This window comes from Spermophilus citellus (assembly GCF_964194105.1).
Source record: "Spermophilus citellus genome assembly, chromosome: 5".
Lineage (NCBI taxonomy): Eukaryota > Metazoa > Chordata > Mammalia > Rodentia > Sciuridae > Spermophilus > Spermophilus citellus.
This window is the reverse complement of record NC_138186.1, coordinates 159,938,964-159,962,426: the sequence shown is the minus strand read 5'-3', so window position 1 is coordinate 159,962,426 and position 23,463 is coordinate 159,938,964. Positions and strand designations below refer to the sequence as shown.

Here is a 23,463-nt window from a genome sequence, read left to right as displayed (position 1 = left end):
GGATGAGCCAAAGTAGTCTTCACAACCCTCCTTCAGGCAGGAGGAAGTATTCTCTTTCCTACTCTGTGCTAAGATTTGGATGTGATATGAGCATGCCCCCCACCCACGCCCCAGGGTTCTTGTGTTGACAACTTGGTCCTCCTCGGTGTGGTGATATTGAGAAGTGGAGGAACCTTTAAAAGGTGGGACTTGGTAAAGGGTAATTAGGTGGGGGAGGTGGACTGAACTCATAAGAGACTAAAGTAGTAGCTCAAGTGGGATCCTACACAGATCTCTAGAGGGAAGGTGGTTATAAAAAGGCAGGACTGGCCTCTCTAAGCTCTCTGGTTTCCTGTCCATACCATGTGATCCCTATCACTCTCACACCCACAGTAAGGCCATTGGTCTTGAGATGTTGCCAGAGCTGGCACCATGATGTTTGGAACTTCAGCCTCCAAAACCGTGAGTTAAATCAACCTCTTTTCAAGTTACCTAGCCTAAATATTTTGTCATAGTATTACCCCTGTTTACTGGTGTGACAAGTCCTTGCTTCCCCAATGCTGAAGTATAACTCCAGAGATGCACCCCAAGGCAAGTGTAGAGTGGAAAGTAGAAGCTTTATTAAGGACAGCAGAAAAGACTCCTCCTGGAGGAAGAAGGGGACCCAAGAGGTGGAATCTGTGGAAGCGGGGGAGAGGTCTTCCCTCTTTTACAGCTAAGGTCTTCATTCAACTTTCCTGCATGCATTTCTGTTGGTGTTTTGTTCTGTTATTTTGCAGTGATAGAATGTAGGTGGGGAGACCCAAAAGGTGAGGGGCAGAGGGGTCAGAGGAGTAATCTTGGGCAGAAAGGGCCTGAGGCCTCTTTTGATTAGCACCTCCCTATTTGCTGGGAACTGTTTCATTAACATTTCTTTAGAATGGGCTCTGGGCCTTGGGAACTTTAACATTCCAAGTGCTGCTCTGCTTTCCCTGGCTCCATTCTCAACATGGCCTTCATTTTCGATTTTACTTGATATTAGACCCGATTTACCTAACTACACTAACTACCTATCTTTAAATCTGGCTTCAGTAGTAGCTATGGAAAACAGACTAATACACTTTACAGGAAAAGAAAATGAGGCACAGGGAAATTAACTTACTTAAAATGGCAAGGTAAATGGTAGGATGAGGATTCCAACTGAGTAATCTAGATGCGGAGCCTGTATGTGATGTAGCTCTCAATACATCATGTGCTCCACTCCCCCATTCCTCAGGTGAGTCATACAGAAAACAGGTAACTCTGAGGGGAAAGGATGTCCTGAAATGGAAACCAGTCATCCTGCTTTACCTCCATGGTGGGGATAACAGGTTTTTGATCTAAGCATATATATTTCAGATCATTCAATCATCTATTCACTCTTTCATTCGTAAATAAGGACTCAAAAAGCTTCTTTGTCTCTCACTGGGAAGAAGTTGGGGTTAAGTAATAGAATACAGTTATTCCAAGGAGAAACTTATTTAATCCTCCTCATCATCTTACAAATGGATGATGGCTTATCACCATTGTGTTGATAACCTGAAGCTCTGAAAAACCAATTGTCAGTGATCCTAAAACTTGCATGTGATGGTGCCTTGTCAGTGTCTGAAAGGGTAAAGTTTCTAAGCTGCAAAGCCTGAGTTAAAATGTAAAGGATCAGGCATTGTAAACCTGCTTCTAAACTGCAAAGCCTGGGTTAAATTCCTGAGGCAGTTAGGATAAGGCCCCACTGGCCATTTAGTTGAATTATGGCCTGGAGTCCTGTGCAATTCCTCATGTAGATATTCAGGGTCCGAACCAATCAGTTTAAATGTAACCCCTACCTTAGGAAAGACCTATCACTCCAGCCAGCCCTGTTCCCGCCAATAAATGTACTAATCAAGTCTAAGAATTATTGTTTGATTTTCCCGAGGTGTAAGGTGATTTGTTAAAGGAAACTGTGATGTATGCAAAGCCCCCCCCCCCACTCTCCTCCCCAAAAGGTGTACTTAAGCATTGTTCAACCCCTGCTCTGGGCTCTGGGCTGCTCTTGCTTCTTGAGTGGGCCTAGAGTCTCAGCACGCTGAATTGGATCCTAAATAAAAAATCCCCTTGTGTGTTTTGCATGAAGCCGGTCTCTTGTGGTCTCTTCTTCCGACGTTTCGCCGGTCCCTTACATGTCTACACACCTGAAGTCAGTGTCATACACCTGCAGTGGGGGCGCGCAGGAGAGGGGGATGGAAGATCTATGTTCTACAGATCTTCCAATCACCTTGATTTCCCATGAAACAGTAGTGAACTATTAGCAACAAGTACAGCATAAAAACAAAAGAAAACAAAACACAATCTTTCATTTATTCCTTTATTTGAACATCAAATAGGTTGAGAAAAATGTTTTACAGGTGCTAAAGCATCCTGCTGGATTCTTTACTTTTTCAAGGTGCAAAAGAGGTTTACAAGTGTGTTTCATTAAACAAAGCAAAGCTGCGACAAAATGGAATCACATCAATAATGGTACGCATCAGCATGAGCGCATATCACTCCATCAAACACAATTGGGCATTTGAGCCTTTTCCCATAAAACAAGAGCTCTACACTGAAGAATATGTGGTGCACCAAAAGCATTGTTTACATCTGTGAGAGAACAAAAACTGGCTTAATGTCACTTATTAATTCAAGTCTCTACGACCAATGACCTCTCTGTGAACACAAAGGGGTCCGTGTCTTAGGCACCTGTTCATGGGACTAAATGTTATTTCGAGGGTGCACAGCTCATAAAAACACACTAAAGATGGGTTTGGTTGGGACATGGCAGCATTTACATATTTAAAAAGTTCAGGCACATTTGGATGCAAAAAAAAAAAAAAAAGGAAAGAACAGAAATTTTTCTTGAGTCTCTAAAAGACAGTGCAAAATTGAAGTGCCATAATAGAGGCAGTAATTATTAGAAAGTAATTTTAAATGACTTAAATAAAAGACCACACCTTAATTTAAATGGAAAAAAAATGCAGCTAGAAACAGAGCATAATCACACTAATGAAAAGATGGATATTTGGGACCACAGTTAAATTCATTTGCTCCAGTTAAGAGTAAGTAAATTTTCAGGGGATTTAATCTAGGGAGTGTGCAGTGTTATCTGGATCAACCTCCCATGACTTGCATGGAAGAGAATCATAGTTCCCTTATGAGCTACTCTGTAACTCTATTTGCCTTTCAAAGAACTAGTTTCCCCAAGCAAATCTTCCTGTGAATATATAGTCATTACTATGGTCCCAGTGATCATCCCCAGTATCCACAGTCCGTCTCAGAGTTGCAAAGTATTAATAGGAAAGGATTCATAATTGGTTTCATGTAGCGATAGAAGTCTTCTAAACAAATGGCCTAAATAAAGGGCCATTTCAATGAGTAAAATTTTAAATACAGAACACCTCAATGTGATTAAGAGTAAATTATCAGTAAGTCACTTATTTATTCAGCCTCCAAAAGGCATAAGACATGGCATAGTTAAGCATATTTGCAAGACTACTAGGGAAATCTATCGAAGATTGCACTGCCTTATGGCCTGAATTTCACAATCTCCATCAATAGGGTCTTCTCTTTGGAATACCTAGTCTCCTTATTTCTGCATGATAGCATTGCAGCATCATTACAGCAAGCTAGGCAGTGGGTAAAAGAAACTCAGACCCCCAACTATTCTTTGGACGTCACTGCTGATGTCACTTACTTCCCCAGAACTCAAGCCACCATTTTGGAAATGGCTGTCAATGGAGCTAGTTATTTTTGGATTACAGTGCACAAGTAGAATACTGAAACTTGGTGCCAGAATACTTTCAATATTCTTATTCCCCTTTTTCCCATACATCAATCTCCCAAACCCACTTTCCCATCCTATCTGTATCCTCCAGGTAGATCATGTCTTTCAAACTTTAAGTTGGCTCAAAGTGGGGGGAAAGGACAGGAAAAATTATTCAAAATCTACCCTATACTCTACAGCAACATCAGCTGGAAAATGTCAGCAGCTCATTATTGACACTTCAAATAAGGATAAAAAGAGATTTCCAAAATTGTTGTAATTCCCGGGCTAACATTTCAACCATCTAATGTTCTTGGCCCGTTTCAAATGTAGTAGTATCTTGACATGAATACAAACACAGTAGATGAATAATGTAAAACCCTCCACTGTATTATTGTTTGGATTTAGCTGGTATTACATCATCTATAGTCCTAGAGGTTTTTTTTTATTTTGTTTTTATTTTTTTAAAAGAAAATCTCAGTATAAACATTAAAAAGAACCCACTGACCCATTAGCTACTGTCCAAAAATATTACTACTGAATATTTTGGTAAAAGCAAAATTAGCTGCCCTGAATAATTTTCCTTTTCAGGCATAATCTCTGCTACATAAGATTGTCTTATCATTCAATATCCAACAATAGGCATGTGGATTAGTGCTATTTTGTCTACTGTGGATACAAAAGTTGATATGAAATGTGATCTTCATTTAAATGAATAATCACCAGGCTTCAGGCATCAATAACTGCATACATGACAAGGTAACTTGAAAAGTATACAAAAAAGCTAAATATTTTTCCTTGGTTTTTGCATGTTAACCCAGTCAAATTAAATCCAGAACAGAATCATTACATTCAATTGTCTGATAAACAAGCAATGCAATTTCAAAAAAATATATATTATACTATATAAGGTGCTTCTTAAACAAACAACAAAAGAATTATGTTCTTAAACATATTCTTAATGCAGATACATAAAATTGCCCCCAAATTTAGATGCTCATATAAATGGAAAAAAAAATTTTTTTCTTGGCCCTCCCAGTTTCCCAGTCCTTTGGTAGAAATTTAACTGGGCAACCAGAAATTAATCAAACTTGCTTTTCCAAACAGGACATACCAAGAGAAGCCTAGTAGCTCTCCAGGGGTGTTGGCAAACATGTCACTTCTCAAGGGGGTTCGAATTACACACTATGAAGTCAGGGAAGGAAATCAAACTTACTTCTTAGCTTAAAAAAAGGAAATAGCCCTCAATTGCATTAAAGAAGCAAAGACCCCAATGCTGGTCTCCTCCTGGCTTATGAAGTTTTAGGACAGGAGATGGGGGGTGGGGTGGGGAGGGGCTGATTTCTTCCCAAGGACATGTGCAGTCTCACCAGCCCCCACAGCCTGAGTCCAGTGCTCTGTCACTTCTCTCCTTCCCTCCTTCCCTGCCAGGAGCATGCTGGGCCAACTATAGGCACACAGCTATCCACTGCTGTTCTTCCAATGAGGACCACTCAGAAAGCAAGAAGGGCAGACTACCCTGTGGACCCTAGAACAGCCCACTGTGCACTGCAAGGTGGAGGGCCTGGGAGCTGCGGCCTGTGGCCATGCTACTCTGAGCAAGGCTGACCTTGCTTTACAGATTTATCCAGTTTCTCCCCTGCTTACTTTCCTCTGGAGCAGCCGCAATCATCATGCAGTGTTACTATTTAGCCCCATGCCCCAGGGCTAAAAAAAAAAAAAAAAAAATTCAAACACCAGGAGGAAGCCGGCTCATTGAAACTCCCCTTTTTCCTGATGGGCCTTACATGTTAAAATTCAGTGGAGCTCACACCAGGAAGATCCAAGTACAGCGCCCTCTGCTGATAAATAGGAGACCCCACCGCGACCTGTCCTGAAAGCTGTTTCACTGCAAGTCCTGGGGGCAGAGGGCTTGCTTCCATAAATAAAAATTAAAACAAAAAAACTAGAGCTTGTCCCTCATTAAGAGAGACTGATCTGTGTGGGGGTGACTTAATTGAAATCGACTTGCTGACTTCCCACAGGGCCTTGGGAAGCAAGAATTAGCCAGAACCCATGATCTGTATGTAGTGCTCTAGAAATACAGCAGTAGAGATGTCAGCAAGTTGACATGATCTTGACAATCAGGGGGTCTTCCTTCCCTGTGTGTGTCTTGTATTCCTATAGGTGAAATGAATAGACAATCACTAAATATAATGCTACAGCCATGCAACAGAACAAAATGATAAAGGCATCACCTTGATAAAGTGACACATGACTACAGGAATACAAGAGGATGCTAAGGAACCCTTGAGCTAGCTTTCTCAATGTCATAGGTTAAAAGAGCCACTATCAATTCTTTCCTGAGGCTTTTTCTTGGAGCCATCACAAAGTGCTTATCAGAAGTGAAATGGCCACTCTCCGGGCCTGGGCCTCAACAAGTAGTTTCAATGCACAGTCATCTCATAGGTTGAGTTCAGTCGCGAAGGGCTATGGGAATCCTCATTCTCAGTCAGGTAGCAAAGGGGGAAGAGAGCTGTTACCAAGAATTGGCCTTGGACTCCCTTTGGCTGTTCCTAACAGAAGATGTATCACTAAGAACTGAGCAAGCAAATGAATGGCCACTCATACTAGAAAGCCACTGGTGGTGGATGCATGCCTGGTGTGTGCAGGAGACAGAATTCCGCTAAAGTGATGCTTGGCTTGAGTACAATGCTGCAGGGATTCTCAAAGCTTTGGGAGAGGCCGAGAGCTCTCACATTGTGTTGGGGAAACCCTCTGCTTCCTGGGGGATGTAGTATGTCTGCAAGGAATGTGCTGAAGTGGAGCCCGTGGTGGCCAGCAGGCTCTGGCTAGACTCCTCTGGGGACCCTCCTCCACGGCTGGCTGGGGCGTGCAGGCGGTGGGCATCCAGCATCTCCAGCAGCAGGTCGTACAGGGGCACCACGTTCTTGCACTTCATGTTGTACAGATGCTCCATGCCCTTGTTGCTGGGGAGGATGCACAGAGAGGACCGCATTAGACACCAGCGGAGCCCCAGGACACCTGAAATTCCCAGGGGAAGTAAGAAGGACTCCAGGGACGCTTGTAAACCAGTCTTCCTTCCCATTTAAAGACCCATCTTTGGACGGCACCTGCAGAAACCTGAGGACTGCTGAGACCCCCGTCTGTGACTTATCTTCATTTGTGTTTCATTTTCCCATCCTACAAGGGCAGTCCCACCCCCCACAAACCCACTCTCCCTCCAGTCACCTCACTGACAGCGTACTGTTTACGCAGGTGACTTTCATCCTGGCATGAGACCCCATTCCCCTCTCTCACCTTTACATGTAAAAAGAGAACAGGAGAGGTACAGCCAGGCAGGAGTGAAACTACGATATTTGGAGCTGTCCAAGAAGCTCCCTTGCTTAAACCTCTCCATGGCTTCCCAGCAAACTCAGAACAAAACAGAAATTTCTGTCCACACTCTCCAAGGCCCAAGTGACCTTCCTTGTCCTCCTTCACGGTTCTCATCCTGTCTTCTGTCCCTAACTCACACTCCTTAGCCACACTGGTTTTTGTGCTGTCCTGTAAAGGAACTAGGATCCTCCTAGATTTAGGGGCTCTGCACCTGCCAGTCTCTCTCCCTGGATATACTTCCCTAAATCTTCAATTGTCACCTCCTCTGGGAAGTTTCCACTACCCCCATGGCACGAGGCCTGGCCCTACAGTCTGAGCTGCTCTCTTGTGAATTGTTCCATCTTCCTTCTTACAGTTAACACAACCTGGAATTCTCCTGTGTGCTCATGTGTGTTTATTCCCCCCACCAGACACACACTCCACACAGACACACACACACACACACACAACCCAGCATAGTACAAGTTACAGGAGGAGAGGATCTGTCCATCCTGTCATCTACCATAGCGTAGAACTGTGTCCGGAACTTGGTGAGTGTCTTGCAAATGGGGGTAAATTGGCAAGGGGAACATAGGCAAATGTCACTCCTTTCTGTCACATGCCCCTCCTCTACCCTCCACCAGCCACCTCTCTGCTGTTCTCACCACAGCATGAGGTGGGAGGGGGCTGCAACAATGACTATCTAGCTTGACATTTCTTAAGAAAGAAAATATGTATCATGAGGAGACAGGACCCAAAGAATGTCCTGGAAAATATTTGCAGTGTTGGGGGCGGGGCGGGGGGTAGGCAAGCACAGATTGGGGTCCTGCGGTGGAAACCCAGCATCAGAGTCATCCAGGTCTACAGCCCATCCTAGATGATGTGTTATTTTGTTACTGTTTTGCTATTTAATTTAGATGCTGTTAAAGTTAAATGCCCCCTGGATCCGCCACTGTCTTGCTTGTGCAATGTAATGAATCACATTTATAGTCAGATGAAATCTGGTGTTAAATTCTTTGAATAGCAGCATATGGCTGGAGCCACGCTTGACAAAACAGAGTTCTGGGACTTAGATTAGCTGTCGTGAGGCACCAAAATATTATTTTGTATATGTGTATGAGTGAGAGAGACAGAGGGGTATGGGAATGGAGGGAGGGAGAGAAAGAGAGAGAGAAGAAGAGAGAAAGAGAGTGAGGGAGTGGGACACTCAAAGCTTTCAATAAAACAGCATCTTTCTCTAGTTTTTCACACAATTCCTAAAGAAATTCTAACAGAGCTTCCACTCTGTTCTGCTCAGTAAAATCAGCCAGGGCTGGATGTCTAGTGCCAATATACTTGATATTAACCCGTTTAGCTTGCTAATGCTGTCAGACTGTTAATGAATTTGACTGGTCATCTATTCCTATCAACAAATAAACACATTCATGGGGTGTGGGGTTTCTATAACATGCCTGAAATTCCTAGCTCAAAGTAAAAGATGGTCTGTTTTCTTCCAGGTAAGGTTATTGTCTACACCAGGTAATCTGGCAGGATATATGATATTCTGAGCCTTTTTTTCTGCTTCTTTCTCTAGGAGGCTCATCAAAAGGCAAAGACAGGAAAGGGCTGGATTGTTAACCCTGGTGCAATCACCTACTGTACCTGGCAGTGTGAGTCCTTGTAATCACTTTCTCCCAACTTACCCAAGTGGAATTCTTTACTTATGAATTTCAAATTCATTGGAAGAGGAAAACCTATCAGGACTCATTTGTTCACTGATTTATTCTCTCATTCATTCATTCACTCGGTTATAATTTTATGAGCGCATTTTGTATGTAAGTATTCATCTACAGCACTCTGGGGGATATAAAGGAAAAAAGGTACTTCTCTTTTCTCAAGAATCTAACAATCTTGCAAGATTGTCTCCAGAAAGGAGACAACTAAGACTTTGATGGGAAAAACTTCTTGCCTTTTGAATCATACAGCTAAAGATTGAATGAAGGTCCCTTGAAAATGAACTATTTCCACTCCCTCTAAACATCTTGGTCCTTTCCTCAAAGATACCTCTTTTTGATTCCTAGGGTCCTTGTATAAGTTCAAGGTCATGCAGGTTTTATCACCCATGGTACTTGTCTCTAGTGCTATCATTTCATATCATTGTCATTATCGTGAACTTTCTGGAGTCTGTGATGAAGAATCCATATTTTCTTCATCTCTTCCCTGCAGGCTGAGCTCTGCCTATGAGAATGGCATCCCCTAAACCTGTTGGCAGCCAAGTTTCATGATTCTTTAGAAAAGAAATGAGGCTACCTTTAAGTTTTGGCATAAAGAGATTCTATTTCCTCTGTAAATAATATTCACTGCATTTTACTATGTGCTTAGCACTGTGCTGGGTTGTGTAGGGTATACAGGGTAAGACAAATTGTGATCATAGCCTCACAGAGTTTACAGTCTATTTGGGCAAGAGGTTAATGAAATGGGCAATAACAATTAAGAAGAACAAGTCTAAAGGGTCAGGTCATACTTTCCAGAAAGGAGAGAGATCTAAGTGATGACAAGTTTGATTACTATTTAGAAATATTCACACACACACACCCTTGCCACCATGTGTCCATGATACTTGACTTTGGGTTTCACCACCTGACTTGGTTGCTAGGGAAAGTTAATGGAAATGATGCACTTGCCCAAAAGGGCTTGCTTCATCTGCCTGTGCCCAGCACACGCCAACCTGTGGGTGCAAGGAAGATGCACCAGACACAAAAAGCTGTCAGCTGGCCTACCTGCAGGGCTGCAGCGTGAAGCAGACTCTCCCACCTGTGCCCTACAGATGTGTTAGTGCATCCAGTGGAGATCAGCAGAGCTGCCTGGCCCATCTGCAGCCTGAGGTGCAGGCTCCCGGAGGACTTAGAGAGCAGCTTACTATGGAGGCAGGGCTCAGACTACAAGGAGGTCCCTGTAAGTTAAGTAGGGCTGGACCACGAAGAGTAACATAAACAAAATGAAGGGATTTATATAACTTTTATTTAAAAGCAATGGGAAGCCCCTGAGAGGTTTTAAGCAGGGAGATGACATGATCAGATTTGGTATAAGAATGATCACTCTGGCTACATCACGCAGGATAGTTTGAAAGGGCCAAGATTAAAGGCAGACAGACATGTTAGGTGGCTGGTACAGAAAGGGCAGTGGAAATGGAATAGAGATGACAAGAGGGGTTAAGGAGCTATGGAGAGGTCAAGTTTGACAAGGTTGGGCATCTCAACAGTCTGTCATTTAGGATCTCTGAGTCGAGCTTGGCAGGGAGCAGAAGGGATGTGCCCCTTCAGGAGAGGGGCATGTGCTGACTGACTTGCTTTGATTGGCCTCCTCCCCCACCCATAAGACCTTGCACATGCTTCCAACCCAGCACACACACCACACTCTCTATGAAGCCTTCTCCAACACTTGCCCCATGCTCTAGGCAGAGCAACACCCCCCTCCTCTATCCTACCATAACATGTGAGCTTATTATGTGCCCAGAACTGTCCAAGGGTGCTCTCCATATATAGGCAGTGGTCCTTCCTGAGCCAGCTGTCAAACAGGGCTGGGGCAAGCTTCCTTTAGGTCTCTCCCAGGGGACCCCATGGATGACTGACCTCATGTGCCGGATGTGGGAGAGGATGAGCAGGAGCTGGGCCAGGCGCCGGTGCTGCTGCTGCAGGGTCAGGCCTGCCTTGGCCATCAGGTGGATCAAGGTGTCTGTGATCTTGTCAAGGACCCGGTGGATATGGTCCTTTTCTTCCAGAGACTTCAGGGTGCTGGACAGAAATGTGTATACTCCTGAATGTGCACAGAAAGAGAGACTCAAAGAGGATGAGGTCTTGGAGACTGGAAATGTCCATGAGACAAGATAGTGAGCCAGAGCCCATTCTGGCACAGCAGTACAGCAGTAGGAACGTTCTGGAACCATTTAAGACCAAGCCACTCCATGAAATTCCTAATGAACATGCAAGTCTGGGAGCCGCCAGAAGCCAATATGGCCCCCTGTGTCGGAGTCAAGATTCCTAGGATAGAACTGTGAGCATTGGGGCCGTGGGACACTGGCCACCCTTCTGGGGTCTATCTGACACCAGTGTGAACTGTCCATTTAACACTGACCACAACCCTGTAGGGAAGCCACTATTGTTTCTTTTCAGGGCAGAGGGATGCTCTGACCTGCTACCAAGCTTGCACAGTAGTTACAAAGCTTTGTTAGCACAGCTGGTGATGAGAAAGCAGACTCTCGGACTCCTGGCGGTTGCTTGGCTAAGTGACTGGAAGGTGGCTTTCCAGGTAGGATTTGCTTTGCTTCTGTGTTTCCAGTGAGATTTGGGGCCTAAGCCCTTTTCAGTGTCAGCTGATGGCTTAGGATAAGGGTGAGTGCAGAGGATCTTGGAAATAGCTGTTTCTACTCCAGGTAACCCTCTCTTGCCTTTCTCCAGCTCTCTGTGCCACAGGTAGGGTCAGGACTGCAGCCGAGACCATCATGCACTCCATTCTGGACAGTACCAGTCCTGAGCTAGACAAAAGAGACCCTTTCTGGAATTTTTTTTCCTATGTTTGAGTTCAAATCTAGGGCCTTGCTTACTCTGGACAAGCACTCTGTCACTGAGCCACAGCAACAGGACACCTCTCTTCTGAGGTTGTGCATGGAAGTTGTAAGCTAGAAACCCTTCTTCTAGGGTTGCTAAGCTAGGAGATGAGAATGCTGTATAGGGCTTTAAATGGCCCTCTTTCTAGTACATGAAGCTCCGATCTGCAGAAGGAGCTTAACAGCAATAAGGAGAGAGAGAGAGAGAGAGAGAGAGAGAGAGAGAGAGAGAGAGACTCTATTCAGTCACAAGACCCTAGTTCTTATATAGTTTTCATAGTATCCTTCCTAACATGTGAATCAACAAATTCTCTCTTTGCTTAAGATAATAGGAGTTGAGTTTCTGCCACTTTCAACAGAAAGAATCCTGACTATTCCAGTAAATTGTAAGCTGAGCCCCAGCACAAGGTGGGGAGGGTTGAGGAGTGTTAAAAAGGGCTGGATGGAATGTGCTTGTCTTGGGACCACAGATTTTCTATCAGCTGAACCTCCGGAAATAAGCACTCTTCCTGCTCAATCACACTATCTTATAGGGAGTAGAAAGCACAGAGCTTTTCTCTTAGTTATAGGTTTTGCAGCACCATTTTTTGGTCTCCCTTCATTCAGCTCACTGGCCATCTCATGACTAATTTCTCCTCCCCTCTCCTCACCAGCACCTTCAAGTTAAAATCTTCCTAGTTTGCAGCCCCCAACTTAATACTGTTAAATGTAATTCAAAAGTTACTGCCCATGCAGCAGTCTGTGGGTTGGGATTAAAGAAAACACCTCCTTAGAGGAACTTATAGTAAACAGAGTTGTAATTGCCCAGAATAGAAAATGGCTAAGGTTTAAAACAAACAAAACAACAACAATAACAAAATAAGAGTGGCTAGCATGCCATCAAATAGCATCAAGTCATTTTTGTTACCTGGAAGCCATGGATCCAAAATAAACAAAACACATAATAAGCAAGCAGCAGACGGGTAGTGGGATAAGAAGGAAATTGCAAAATTCCTTCACTTACATTTCATGTGGGTTGCTGACAGAGAAAGAATGTGTCTATCAGAAAAATGGGCAATGTCCAGTAGCCATGGGGTTGGATTGGACGTAGCACGTAGCATGGAGATATGCAAGGGTGGATTGGGGTCAGGGGTGGCCCTGACTAAGCTCCCCATGGGCTCTGCCTCTCGAGGTCTGTCCTTTATGTCATTATCCACAGTCCAGCTTCATCTGCTACAGGTCCTGCCGTGGACTGGATATGCTGGGAACTCACCCAGGCCACAAGGCTAAGTCAGTCCAACTTGAATGATGCAATTTCTACTAGTTTCCTTTTCTGTTACCACCCAGGATACTGGCCTCATTCATCAATGACCCCTTTCTTGTTCAAGGGAACCCAGAAACCAGGGTCAAACAGCACAGAGGGTCCTGCTTGACCCTTGTGCTTCACTTCTCCTCCTACTGTGGGCTCAGTGGCAAAGCACACACTCTATCAGTCCTGGGGGCCAGCATTTCATGATGCACTTTCCAGTGGAGGTAAAAGAGGCAGCACTCAGGCTTGAGCAAGTCAAGTTTTCTCTTGGCCTGCCAATTCCCTGTCCCCCTCAATGAGCATGGCTGCATGGGTTCCTTCATCCAGCAAGCAATAACTGAGAACCTATTGTGTGCATCACTGTGCTCTTTGATAGGGATTCCATGCCTTATTTCCTTTCAAGTGTTAATATTTTAAGAGCAGATATTTCCTGTGGAGAGAGGATTTTCTTAACAGTGACTCTCGAGATGTGGGCCATTCTCAGAACAAGCCTGTTTTTCCAGTCCTGCTCTGGCACCAGTACAGCTTATCATCTCATCCTTGTCAGCAGATGCTTCCTAGCTGTGCAAATATACTTAGAAATAAAAATACAGCCCTGTAAAAATGCCAATAATTGACAACAGCAGCCATCATCTTTTGGGGCCTTTCCAGCAGAATGTGGTCCATGTTTGCTGCCTATTGCCCTTAAGGAGCCATTTGAGAAGCAACAGCAATCCAAATTCCCAGAATGCTTCAGGTTCACTGGCAACCACTGGCAATGAGCAAGAGCAAAGCAGGGCTGTTGGTAATGTCCATATCCCAGATGGTTTCTGCAACTGCTGGAAGGCTGCTCCCTGGCTCCCTGCAGCAGGAGCCAGTGAGCAGACACTGAGAGCCTTCGGAGTCTTGCAGCAAGGCAGACTATTGCAACTCTGGAGATGGGTCCAAATCCCAAAGACAGCGCAGGGGAGAAAAGAAAGACCATTTGTATGTCCCTGCCCATGGTTGGCCTGGTAGGCAGATCTGAGATTCTACATACTCTGAATCTTGCAGCCACCATTGAGAGATTTAGAAAGAGTCTGTAGGAAACACACTGGTAGAGAAGATTGGGGAGTACAAACACACAGAGACCCCCATGCGCAAGAGATCTTGACTTTCCTCTCCTGTTCTCTGGATCTCATGAATTGGATTCTGCTCTCGGGCACCTTCTCTCCTGCATAGACACCTCTTCCTGCTTCCCTGTCCATCTTCACCCCATGCAATCTCCTCCTTATTCCTCAGCTCTTTTCTAGATAGTAGTGGCTTCTGGAAGATGGGGGAAGGTAGGCTTGGCTCTGCAGCACACAGGTGTCTGTCTGCCACTGGCGGGAGGAAGACAAGCAGCCCCCTGGGGTCCCCAACTTGCCCTGCTATTGGCCTCCACAGGGGGGCACTGTGGTTGAGAACTGACCAATGCGGGTCCCTGGCTTACCAGCTGCTTGAGGACAAATTCTTCAAGCAAGGCCACATTCCCTTCCCCTCCCCTTTTCCAAAAGGAAGAATGTGACAATAGGCCCTGGGAGAGTTCTTCAGTCTATGGCATCTTGATAAAAGAGGGAATGGGAGGGGGAATGATTCAAAGGGAAAAAATAGCAAAGACTAAGTCCACAGCTGTCAGTGATCTGGGCCAGGATACTGTCACTGGGCTTGGATGAGGAGGAATGCCCAGCATTCATCGAGGACCCTGTGATGAATCAGCATGCTGGCATTTTTGGGTTTCTGCAGAGAACTGTTCCCACAACCAAATAGCAAAATAGTGTGTTGGCTCAGAAGTGACTTTGAGGCCCAATGGCTTGATGACCCACACTTGTGGGCTTCGCCTCAGCTAACCGTTCTTCCAGGGGGTGGTCCTGTCCCTGATGGAGTCTTGGGACAGCTCATGGTTGCTGCTGCCACTTGGTGGCAGGGGCTATGCTAGATGTCCTACAATGCTCAAGACAGCCCCAGACAAACGAGGATTTTTTTTCCCAATCTCTACGTCTCTTGAAAGTCCTACAATAAAAATTATTGCAAATAGAAATTTGTAAGAAAAAAATTTGAGAAGTGGTCTGGGAGTGTAGCTCAGTGGTAGGAAACTTGCCTAGTTTGGGCAAGGTCCTGGGTTTCATCCCAGCAACAGACACGCACACTCACACCATTTCAAAAGCTTTCACAGGCTGTACTTAAAAGTCTAGTACACAAACTGGTATACAGACAGAGAAGATTAAGCAGAATGCATTTTCTCAAATTATTAAATAACTGCTTCTCTTTATGCCGTCTGTCAACTGAGGGCATTGTATAAGCTTTCCATGTGCACATTCAGTTGGATGATTTCAGGGCTACTCTGCAGGTACTACAAAAAATAAAACCACAATTGGCTGTGAATATATAAAGAGGAGATATGAGACTCTTCTAAGCAAAACTAGAACAGATGATTGTAAAAGTAAACACCGGTGGAATATTGTGTTATTGCCTCCTATACAATTTAAGTAATTTTATAACATTACTTATAAAGGAATTCATTTTGTGAAAAGTACATATTTAAGATATTTGGGGATTCTTATTCTTTCTGTCTTATGTTGGCACTGTCTCCTGAGTTTCCCCTGTACTTCCTGATACCTCCTCTGTGTTTGGATGTTACTTTTTCCAATCTATCATCTAGTCTATCATCTAATCTGTCATCTTTTCCAATCTATCATTTAGGATCTAGTCTCTAAGGCCTTTTCAAGTTTAAGAGACTGACTGAATATCTGTCTTGAATGTAGTGGGATATTAGGATATGTTTCTCAACATCCCAATGTATCCCATTATCCTACCTATCAAGATAGGAGAGTTGGCACTTTCTCATCCTACATCATAACAAAGGAAATCACTTTTTTCCACCTTTTTTATTGGTGCACTATAATTATACATAATGGTGGGATTCTTTAATACATATTCATACATGCACACAATGTAATAGTCATGATCAATTTCAATCCTCAATATATCTCTCATTTCCGGTCTTTCTCCCTCCCCCTGTCCCTTGTCTCTAGTGAATTTCATGGAATCGTCCACATACACGCACCTTTCTTTTTCTTCTGAGACTCCACATGTAAGAGAAAACATACAACCTTTGGATTTCTGAGTTTGGCTTCTATTGCTTAACATCATGTTCTCAAGTTCCATCTGTTTTCCAGAAAATGTCATAACTTCTCTTCTTTATAGACAAATAAAATTCCATTATGTATATATACCACATTTTCTTTATCTGTTCACCCACTGATGGACACCTACGCTGGTTCTATAGTTTTGCTATAGTGAATTGTGCTGCATAAACATAGGTCTGCATGTATCACTACAGTATGTTGATTTCAGTCCTTTAGGATAAATATCAAGGAGTGGTATGGGTAGGTCATATGATGGATTCATTTCTAGTTTTTTAAGGAACCTCCATGCTGATTTCCATACTGGTTGTACTAATTTGCAATCCACCAACAGTGTAAAAGTGTTCCTTTTCCCCCATATCCTCTCCAGTGTTAATTATTGTTTGCATTCTTGATGGCTGCCATTCTGACTGGAGTGAGATGAAATCTTCATGCAGACAGAGAGGGAATCACTTTGACAATAAACTTAGAATAATGCCCAGCGTAGGTAAAATTACTTCACTCTCTAATTTTTCTTTCACCTTTACACTCTTTGGTTTTTCTTGGCATGTTATTACTAGATCTATTTATTTTTCTCATTTTATCATGTACAAATAGGCTATGGTTAGTTTTTCATCTTCTTCCTCTGGTGTCCATCTCTAGCTCTGCTTTTTTCCTAGGCCTGTACTTGGACAGAAAGGCTTCTGATCATCTTATATCCAAACATTCATTCTGAATACAGGAAAGCATTTTACTTACTGTATTGCATTTTCTACTTTTCTTAAGCCTGGATATCTATATTGAAATAGATATCATCTTATTTTAAATGAGTTCAATATTATTCATTTTTTATATGAGAGTTTTCAAAGTACATTGATTTTTTTTTACTATCATGCATCTAGGTGTAATATTATCTATTTCATTTCAAGATAGTCAACGTGTTATGTATATTTTTATGTTTTAAATGCCAGTAGGCATTTCCATATTTTTTCCTATGTTTGTGATTTCCAATCTTGGCTTTCTTTCAGAATCTTCTATGGAATTTTGTAACATGCAGCTACCCAGGTTCCACCCTAACATGATGATTGGAAGCCAAGGGAGGAGTCTGATATCTGTGATTTAAGAACATCCTCCATTAAGAAGACCATGCAGCCAGGAAGAAAAGCCATGTGATTACCTTGAATTTTTTCATATTGTGGCTCCTAAAATGTAAATGTGGCTACGGAAAGTATATATCGTGTGTTCCATGAAAAGTGCCACAACACAACAATAACTTCGGGAAATTGTCTTCGTGGATTTCCTGGACCACTTGTGCTCCCCTGGGCCCCTCCTACTTCCCGGCCTGGCTGGTGAGAATGGAGATAACTCCGCGGATCTCCCTGGAAACCACTCATTTAAGAAAGCAGAGTCCTCATTCACCTGCATCCCTAAACGACCACATGGAAGAGGACTATGACACCGGGTTAGAAAAACAAGCCATTTTTCCTGTGCTCTCACACCACAGTAGACACAGAGGACATCTGTGACCCTGAAAAGGGTGAGGACTTCTCCTCCCCAGCTGGTGTCCTCTACTTCAATTTGGTTCTGATACTATCAACCTGGAGATGGCACTGGTTCCCACAGGTGAGGGCTCCATCCCCCAGGACTGTGATCCCACCCCCTTCATATGCCAGTCACTAGCTCTCAGTTGTTCTACTTGGGCTTCTGACCCACCAACTGGAAATCAGGGTTCCCACAACCTCCTCCTTGCTTGAGTTACATTAATTTGCTCAAGCAGCTCACAAAACTCAGAGAAACATTTATGTTCAGTGGTTTATTATAAAGGATATTGCAAAGAGTATCGATGAAGAGATGCCTGGAACAAGCAGAGAGGAGATTTCAGGTCTTCTCAGGGCTCACCACCTCCAGAAATTGCCACATGTTCATCTATCCTGACGTACTTGAGCCTTGACCTTTGGGGTTTTTATGGAGGCTTCACTGCATGAGCATGACTGGTTACACCACTGACCACTGGTGCTCAACTCAGTCTTCAGCCCTCAAATCCTACCTGGTCTTTCTAGGGATCAGCCCCCATCCTCCATCTACCTAAAGGCTGCCAGCCATTAAGTAAATTCATTGTCACAGAAAAAAGACACTATCACTTTGGAGTGTCCATAGACAGGAAACTTCTATGCTTCTACTGATGTGTAGTTATTCACCTGGTGAGAATCCACTCATAACCCCATCTTTGTGCCAATGTGTGCAATTACACTAATGTGTACAAGACCACACACTTCATAGAAGTCCTCTCTCAGTGGTCTCAATGTGAGAAAGATCAAAGTGAAGTTGAGAGTCCCTGCCAGAACCCGGCGTGGGAACATGGTGGCCCTATTCACTTGGCAATGCTAGGTCCCTATGAGTGCCCTCTTGGCAGCAATGACTATGAAACTATGTATTTCTGATTCAGTGACATTTGTCAATTTGGTATTTTTTTTTTTTTTGGTGAAATGTACTAGATGTTCTAGAAGGTAAATACTTGGTCATCAACACAGTCAAACTGACTCAGAAGAAAAATTTCTTAATGATGACTTCAGATGAACTGACTCAGAAGACTTGAGGGAAAACATCTTAAATGTGGACTTCTCTTTTACATTTAAGTGTCAAATATGTTTCACTTTTACATGTGAAGTCCCACTTCTTACGCTTTTCTAACCACTTATCCTTATTCCTTTTAGGATAAAGCCATTGTGGATATATAGTTTGTTTAGGAGTCTTAGTTTTGTTAGTTATGTTTGTAATATATTAAAAATCATCCAAGGTTTTACCTCTTCAAGGTCAGAAAGGAAATGCTCCAAAGATACACTTGGTGGAAATTGTGCAGTGCATCTATTACAGAGGAATTTGTACAAGGTTCCACGTGGGACTCCTAACCACAAGGAGCTGGCTTAGTCTCAGGAGGTCCTGACAGTTTCCTTTTCTTTCCAGAAAAGGCATTTTCTTAACTGGTATTTTAAGAATCAGGGAGCAACAACACAGAACAGGAAGCAGCTCTGACATACTGGGGCAGATTTTATTTTCCAAAGATGACCATGCCAATATCTCCTATCCACATGGCTTCTATAAGGACATCTTGGCATTCTTCTTATGGAGATATGTGGTCTGTTCACCCTCCCTTGAATGTGGATGAGCTCATAACTTGCTTGTCATCAATGGAATGGGCTGAAAGTGACTTTGCATGACTTCTAAGCATATGTCATAAAAGGTCATGAAGCTTTGACCTTGTCAGCCAGGATATTTGCTTTGGAAGCACTTGCCACCTTCTAAGAGGTCTAGCATTCCATGCTGTGGAGAGGCCACAAATGGCCATTCTATTTGATCCCATTGATAGTCCACCCAATAGCCAACATCAATGGCCAGTGAGCCAACAGGGGTAACTCCAGGTCACTTTAGCTCATGACAAACAAATTACCCCAGTTGACAAGTATCCTCATCTGAAGACCCTAACACCACAGAGAGGAGACTGTCATTCCCTCTGTGCCCTGTCCAAATTTATGACCAATATTTTAAGCCATTACATTTTCAGTTAATTCATCACACAATGGCAATGACCAGAAGATACTTTGACATCCACATCACACACCTAGGGAGGAAAGTGATGAAGAATAAGCAGGATGGAAATTAGGCTCCTAATCTTTTTTTTTTTAATTTTAATATTTATTTTTTAGTATTTGGCGGACACAACACCTTTGTTTGTATGTGGTGCTGAGGATTGAACCCGGGCCGCACGCATGCCAGGTGAGCGCGCTACCGCTTGAGCCACATCCCCAGCCCCCTAGGCTCCTAATCTTGAAGGCTATGTGAAAGATGGAATTTGGGCTTCCCATTCTGCATTATGAACTCTACCACTCACCAATGCTTTGGTCCAGCCTCATTGTTATAAGGGTTTCAATTCATCCTAAAAGCCTGAAGGAGAGTTTTCATGGTGAGCAACTGAGTCCATTTTATTTCATTAAAAGCCTATGACCTGATAATGGAATTTGTCCTCCTTTTTGGTTTGGGCAGGCAGAGAAATTGAGAGCCAAATTGTGGACCAACCTAGGAACTGAACAGAGGTGTATGTACATCTGTGTGCTAACCTGACTCCTGAATTTATTGTTTTCTTCATGGTATTATTCTTTTATGCAGATTTTGTCAACTGTTAGTTTGCCCCTTTGCCTGGCATGAAATTTGGTCAGTCAAACCCTCTGTGGAATAGGCAGTGTATGAATAAGAGAATGGAAAAGATGCTCCCTTGCTCTCTGCCAAATCAATGAACGGTGTTAGTGTGAGGAGAAGTGTTTATAAAACATCATGAAATATTCACCTGACTTAGCCTCGACTCCAGGAAAAAATGACAGACAACCTAAGCATATGCAGTTAGCTGATTTGCACATGGTCACATCATTCTGAACCAAGCAGCCTGCTTAGCTACCCTGTGATATTCAGCTCCAGCAGCTAATATGTGAAGTCATGCCCTCTTCACACTGATCTGCATGTCTATCTCCTCAACCACAAACCTTCAGAAGTATATTTCCTTTTTATCCTAGTTATAAATGGAAATGGCTGAGAGTTTTTTCTGGTTATTCCTGTTTTAGAGAGCTAAGTGGTCATGCAGGTTGTATGTATCTTTAGGTAGATCCATCCCATCATTTTCATTGTATACTAGAGTGGATTTAAAACTCTATTGAATAACTGTAACAGGTTTACTTTATTTTTCTTAAGGAAAGAAAACTTATACTACACAAACCGAGGTACAGGATTTTAGAATTATAAATTTAAGAGATGCCTTAAGATCATCATCACACTTCAAACTTTTGAGAATCAAAACAACCTTTGTACAAATAGTGAACCCCATCTAAACACTCATATATAAACTGGGGGAAATCAGACTTTTCTGATTCAAGCAGGGAGAATGATAGGGGAAGCCTAAAGCCCACTCCTGCTCTTCTTGCTACCAGTACCCAATCCTGTGGTGGCTCTGTGGATCCTTCTATAGTGCTTAGTTTTGGCACAAGTAAGTGCAAAAAACATTGATCTCCAGAAAATGAGAGGACAAACCAGAGACTGGAAAAAATATTTGCAAAAGACACATCCAATAAAGGACTATTATACAACATATACAAAGAACTGCTCAAACTCAACAAAACCCAATTTAAAAAATGGGCCAGAGACCTTAACAAACAACTCACCAAGAAAAATATACAGACGACAATTAAGCATATAAAAAGATAATTAGCATCATATATAATTCAAAAATCGCAAATTAAAACCACAATGAAATACCACTGCACATATCTTAGCATAGCCAAAATCCAGAGCACTGACAATAGCAAATGCTGACAAGGATGTGGTGCAACAAGAACTCTTATTTGTGTTGGTGGAAATGTATAACACAGCGATTTTGGTTTTTTATTGTTACTGTTGATCTTTTTCTTTTCCAATGTTTTTAAATTGGTGCATTATAATTATGCATAAGGGTGGAATCACCATTACATATTTGTACATGCACACATTATAACAATATGATTTGGTAAATTTTATTCCCCATAGTCTCTTTTCTCTATTCTACTTGTCTCTCTTTGATTTTTGTGAGACTCTCCCTGCATTTTCCCCTCCTTTACCTCTAACTTTCACATATGAGATAATATGTGAGTTTGGCTTCTTTCACTTAACGTAATGTTTCCAAGGTCTATCCATTATCCTGAAAATAACATAATTTCATTTTTTATAACTGAATAAAACTCCATTCTGTATGTATACCATATTTTCATTATCTGTTCATCTATTGATAGGTTGGTTCCATAGTTTGGCTTTGTGAATCATGCTGCTATAAACATGAGTATACATATATCACCATACTACAATGACTTTAATTCAGAATAAATACCAGGGACTGATATAGCTGGGAGTAACAGTGATTCCATTCCTAGTCTTTTGAGGAACTTCTGTACTGACTTCCACAGTGGTTGTACTAACTTACAGTTCCACCAACAGTGTAAAAGTGTTCCCTTCTTCTGCATCCTCTCCAGATTTTATTATTTTTTGTACTCTTGATGGCTGCCACTCCAGCTGGAGTGAGATGAAATCTCAGTGTAGTTTTGCATTCCCCCAATTGCTAAAGATTTTGAACATTTTTCAAACATTTTTTTGGCCATTTGTAATACTTTAGAAGTGTCTGTTTAGTTCATTTGCCCATTTATTGTATGGGTCATTTTTTTTTAGCAGTAAGTTTTTTGAGTTCTTCGTACATTATGGATATGAATCCTCTTTCCAAAGAGCTAGCAAATACTTTCTCCCATTCTGTTGGTTCTCTCTTCACCCTCTTAATTGTCTCCTTTGCCGTACAGAAGCTTTTAAATTTTATGTCATCCCATTTACTGATTCTTACTGTTATTTACTGAGCTTTAGGAGCCCTATTGAGGAAGTCATTGTCTGTACTTATATGTAGGAGTGGTGACCCTACATTTTCTTCTAGCATTCGCAAAATTTCTGGTCTAATTTTAGGTCTGTGATCCATTTTGTGCATGGTGACAGAGATGGATCTAGTTTCATTCTTCTACGTATGGATAATCAGTTTTTCCAAGTACTATTTGTTTAAAAGGCTTTCTTTCTACCAACATGTGTTTGGGGAAACTTTGTCAAAGATCAGATGACTGTCTCTGTCTGGGTTTGTCTCTGTGTCTTCTATTCTGTTCCACTGGTATATGGCACGGCCACTTTGGAGAACACTTTGGCAGTTTCTTAGAAAACTAAACATACCCTTAGCACACAATCCAGCAATCATGCTCTTTAGTATTTGCCCAAAGAAAATGAAAATATATTTCCACATAAAAACTTTTCATGGATGTTTTTAGCAGCTTTATTCATAACGACCAGAATTTGGAAGTGACTGAGATGTTCTTCAATGTGTGAATGGATAAACTGATACATCCAAACAATGGAATATTATTCAGTGCTAAAAAGAAAAAAAAACCAAGCTACTGAGCTATGAAAAGTTACAGAAGAAACTTAAGTGCATATTACTAAGTGATAGAAGCCAATATGAAAAGGCTGTATGTGTATGAGCCCAACTACATGACATCCTGGACAAGGCAAAACTATGGGGATAGTAAAAGATAAGTGGTTGCCAGGGGTGGCCAAAGGGAAGGTTGAATAAGAGGAGCACAAGGATTTTTAGGGTAGTGAAAGTATTCTACAGAATAATACAATAGTGGAGACATTTGCCAAAAGCACAGAATGCACAATACCAAGGGCGAACCTTGGTGTGACCGTAGATTTGGCATGATAATGATGTGCTAGCAGAGGTTTATTGATTATAACAATC

The 23,463-nt window shown here is 42.5% G+C and overlaps 1 protein-coding gene across 7 annotated transcripts in view; it reads right to left on the bottom strand.

Annotated features, from left to right (window-relative positions):
• Positions 1–5,069: 5,069 nt before the first annotated feature.
• The window catches only part of ESR1 (estrogen receptor 1), a 385,015-nt gene continuing 366,621 nt past the window's right edge, over positions 5,070–23,463 (bottom strand). For 6 of the 7 annotated variants that reach the window (XM_081294001.1, XM_081294002.1, XM_081294003.1 and 3 more), the window contains 3 exons: positions 10,738–10,921; positions 6,508–6,738; positions 5,070–5,929 (listed from right to left, as the gene is read on the bottom strand). In XM_081294001.1, coding sequence (XP_081150127.1) covers positions 5,893–5,929; positions 6,508–6,738; positions 10,738–10,921 — 452 coding nt within the window. In that variant the 3' untranslated portion in view covers positions 5,070–5,892. Of the gene's footprint in view, positions 6,739–10,737; positions 10,922–23,463 lie in introns of all 7 variants that reach the window. The other variant, XM_081294006.1, reaches the window with a different exon arrangement.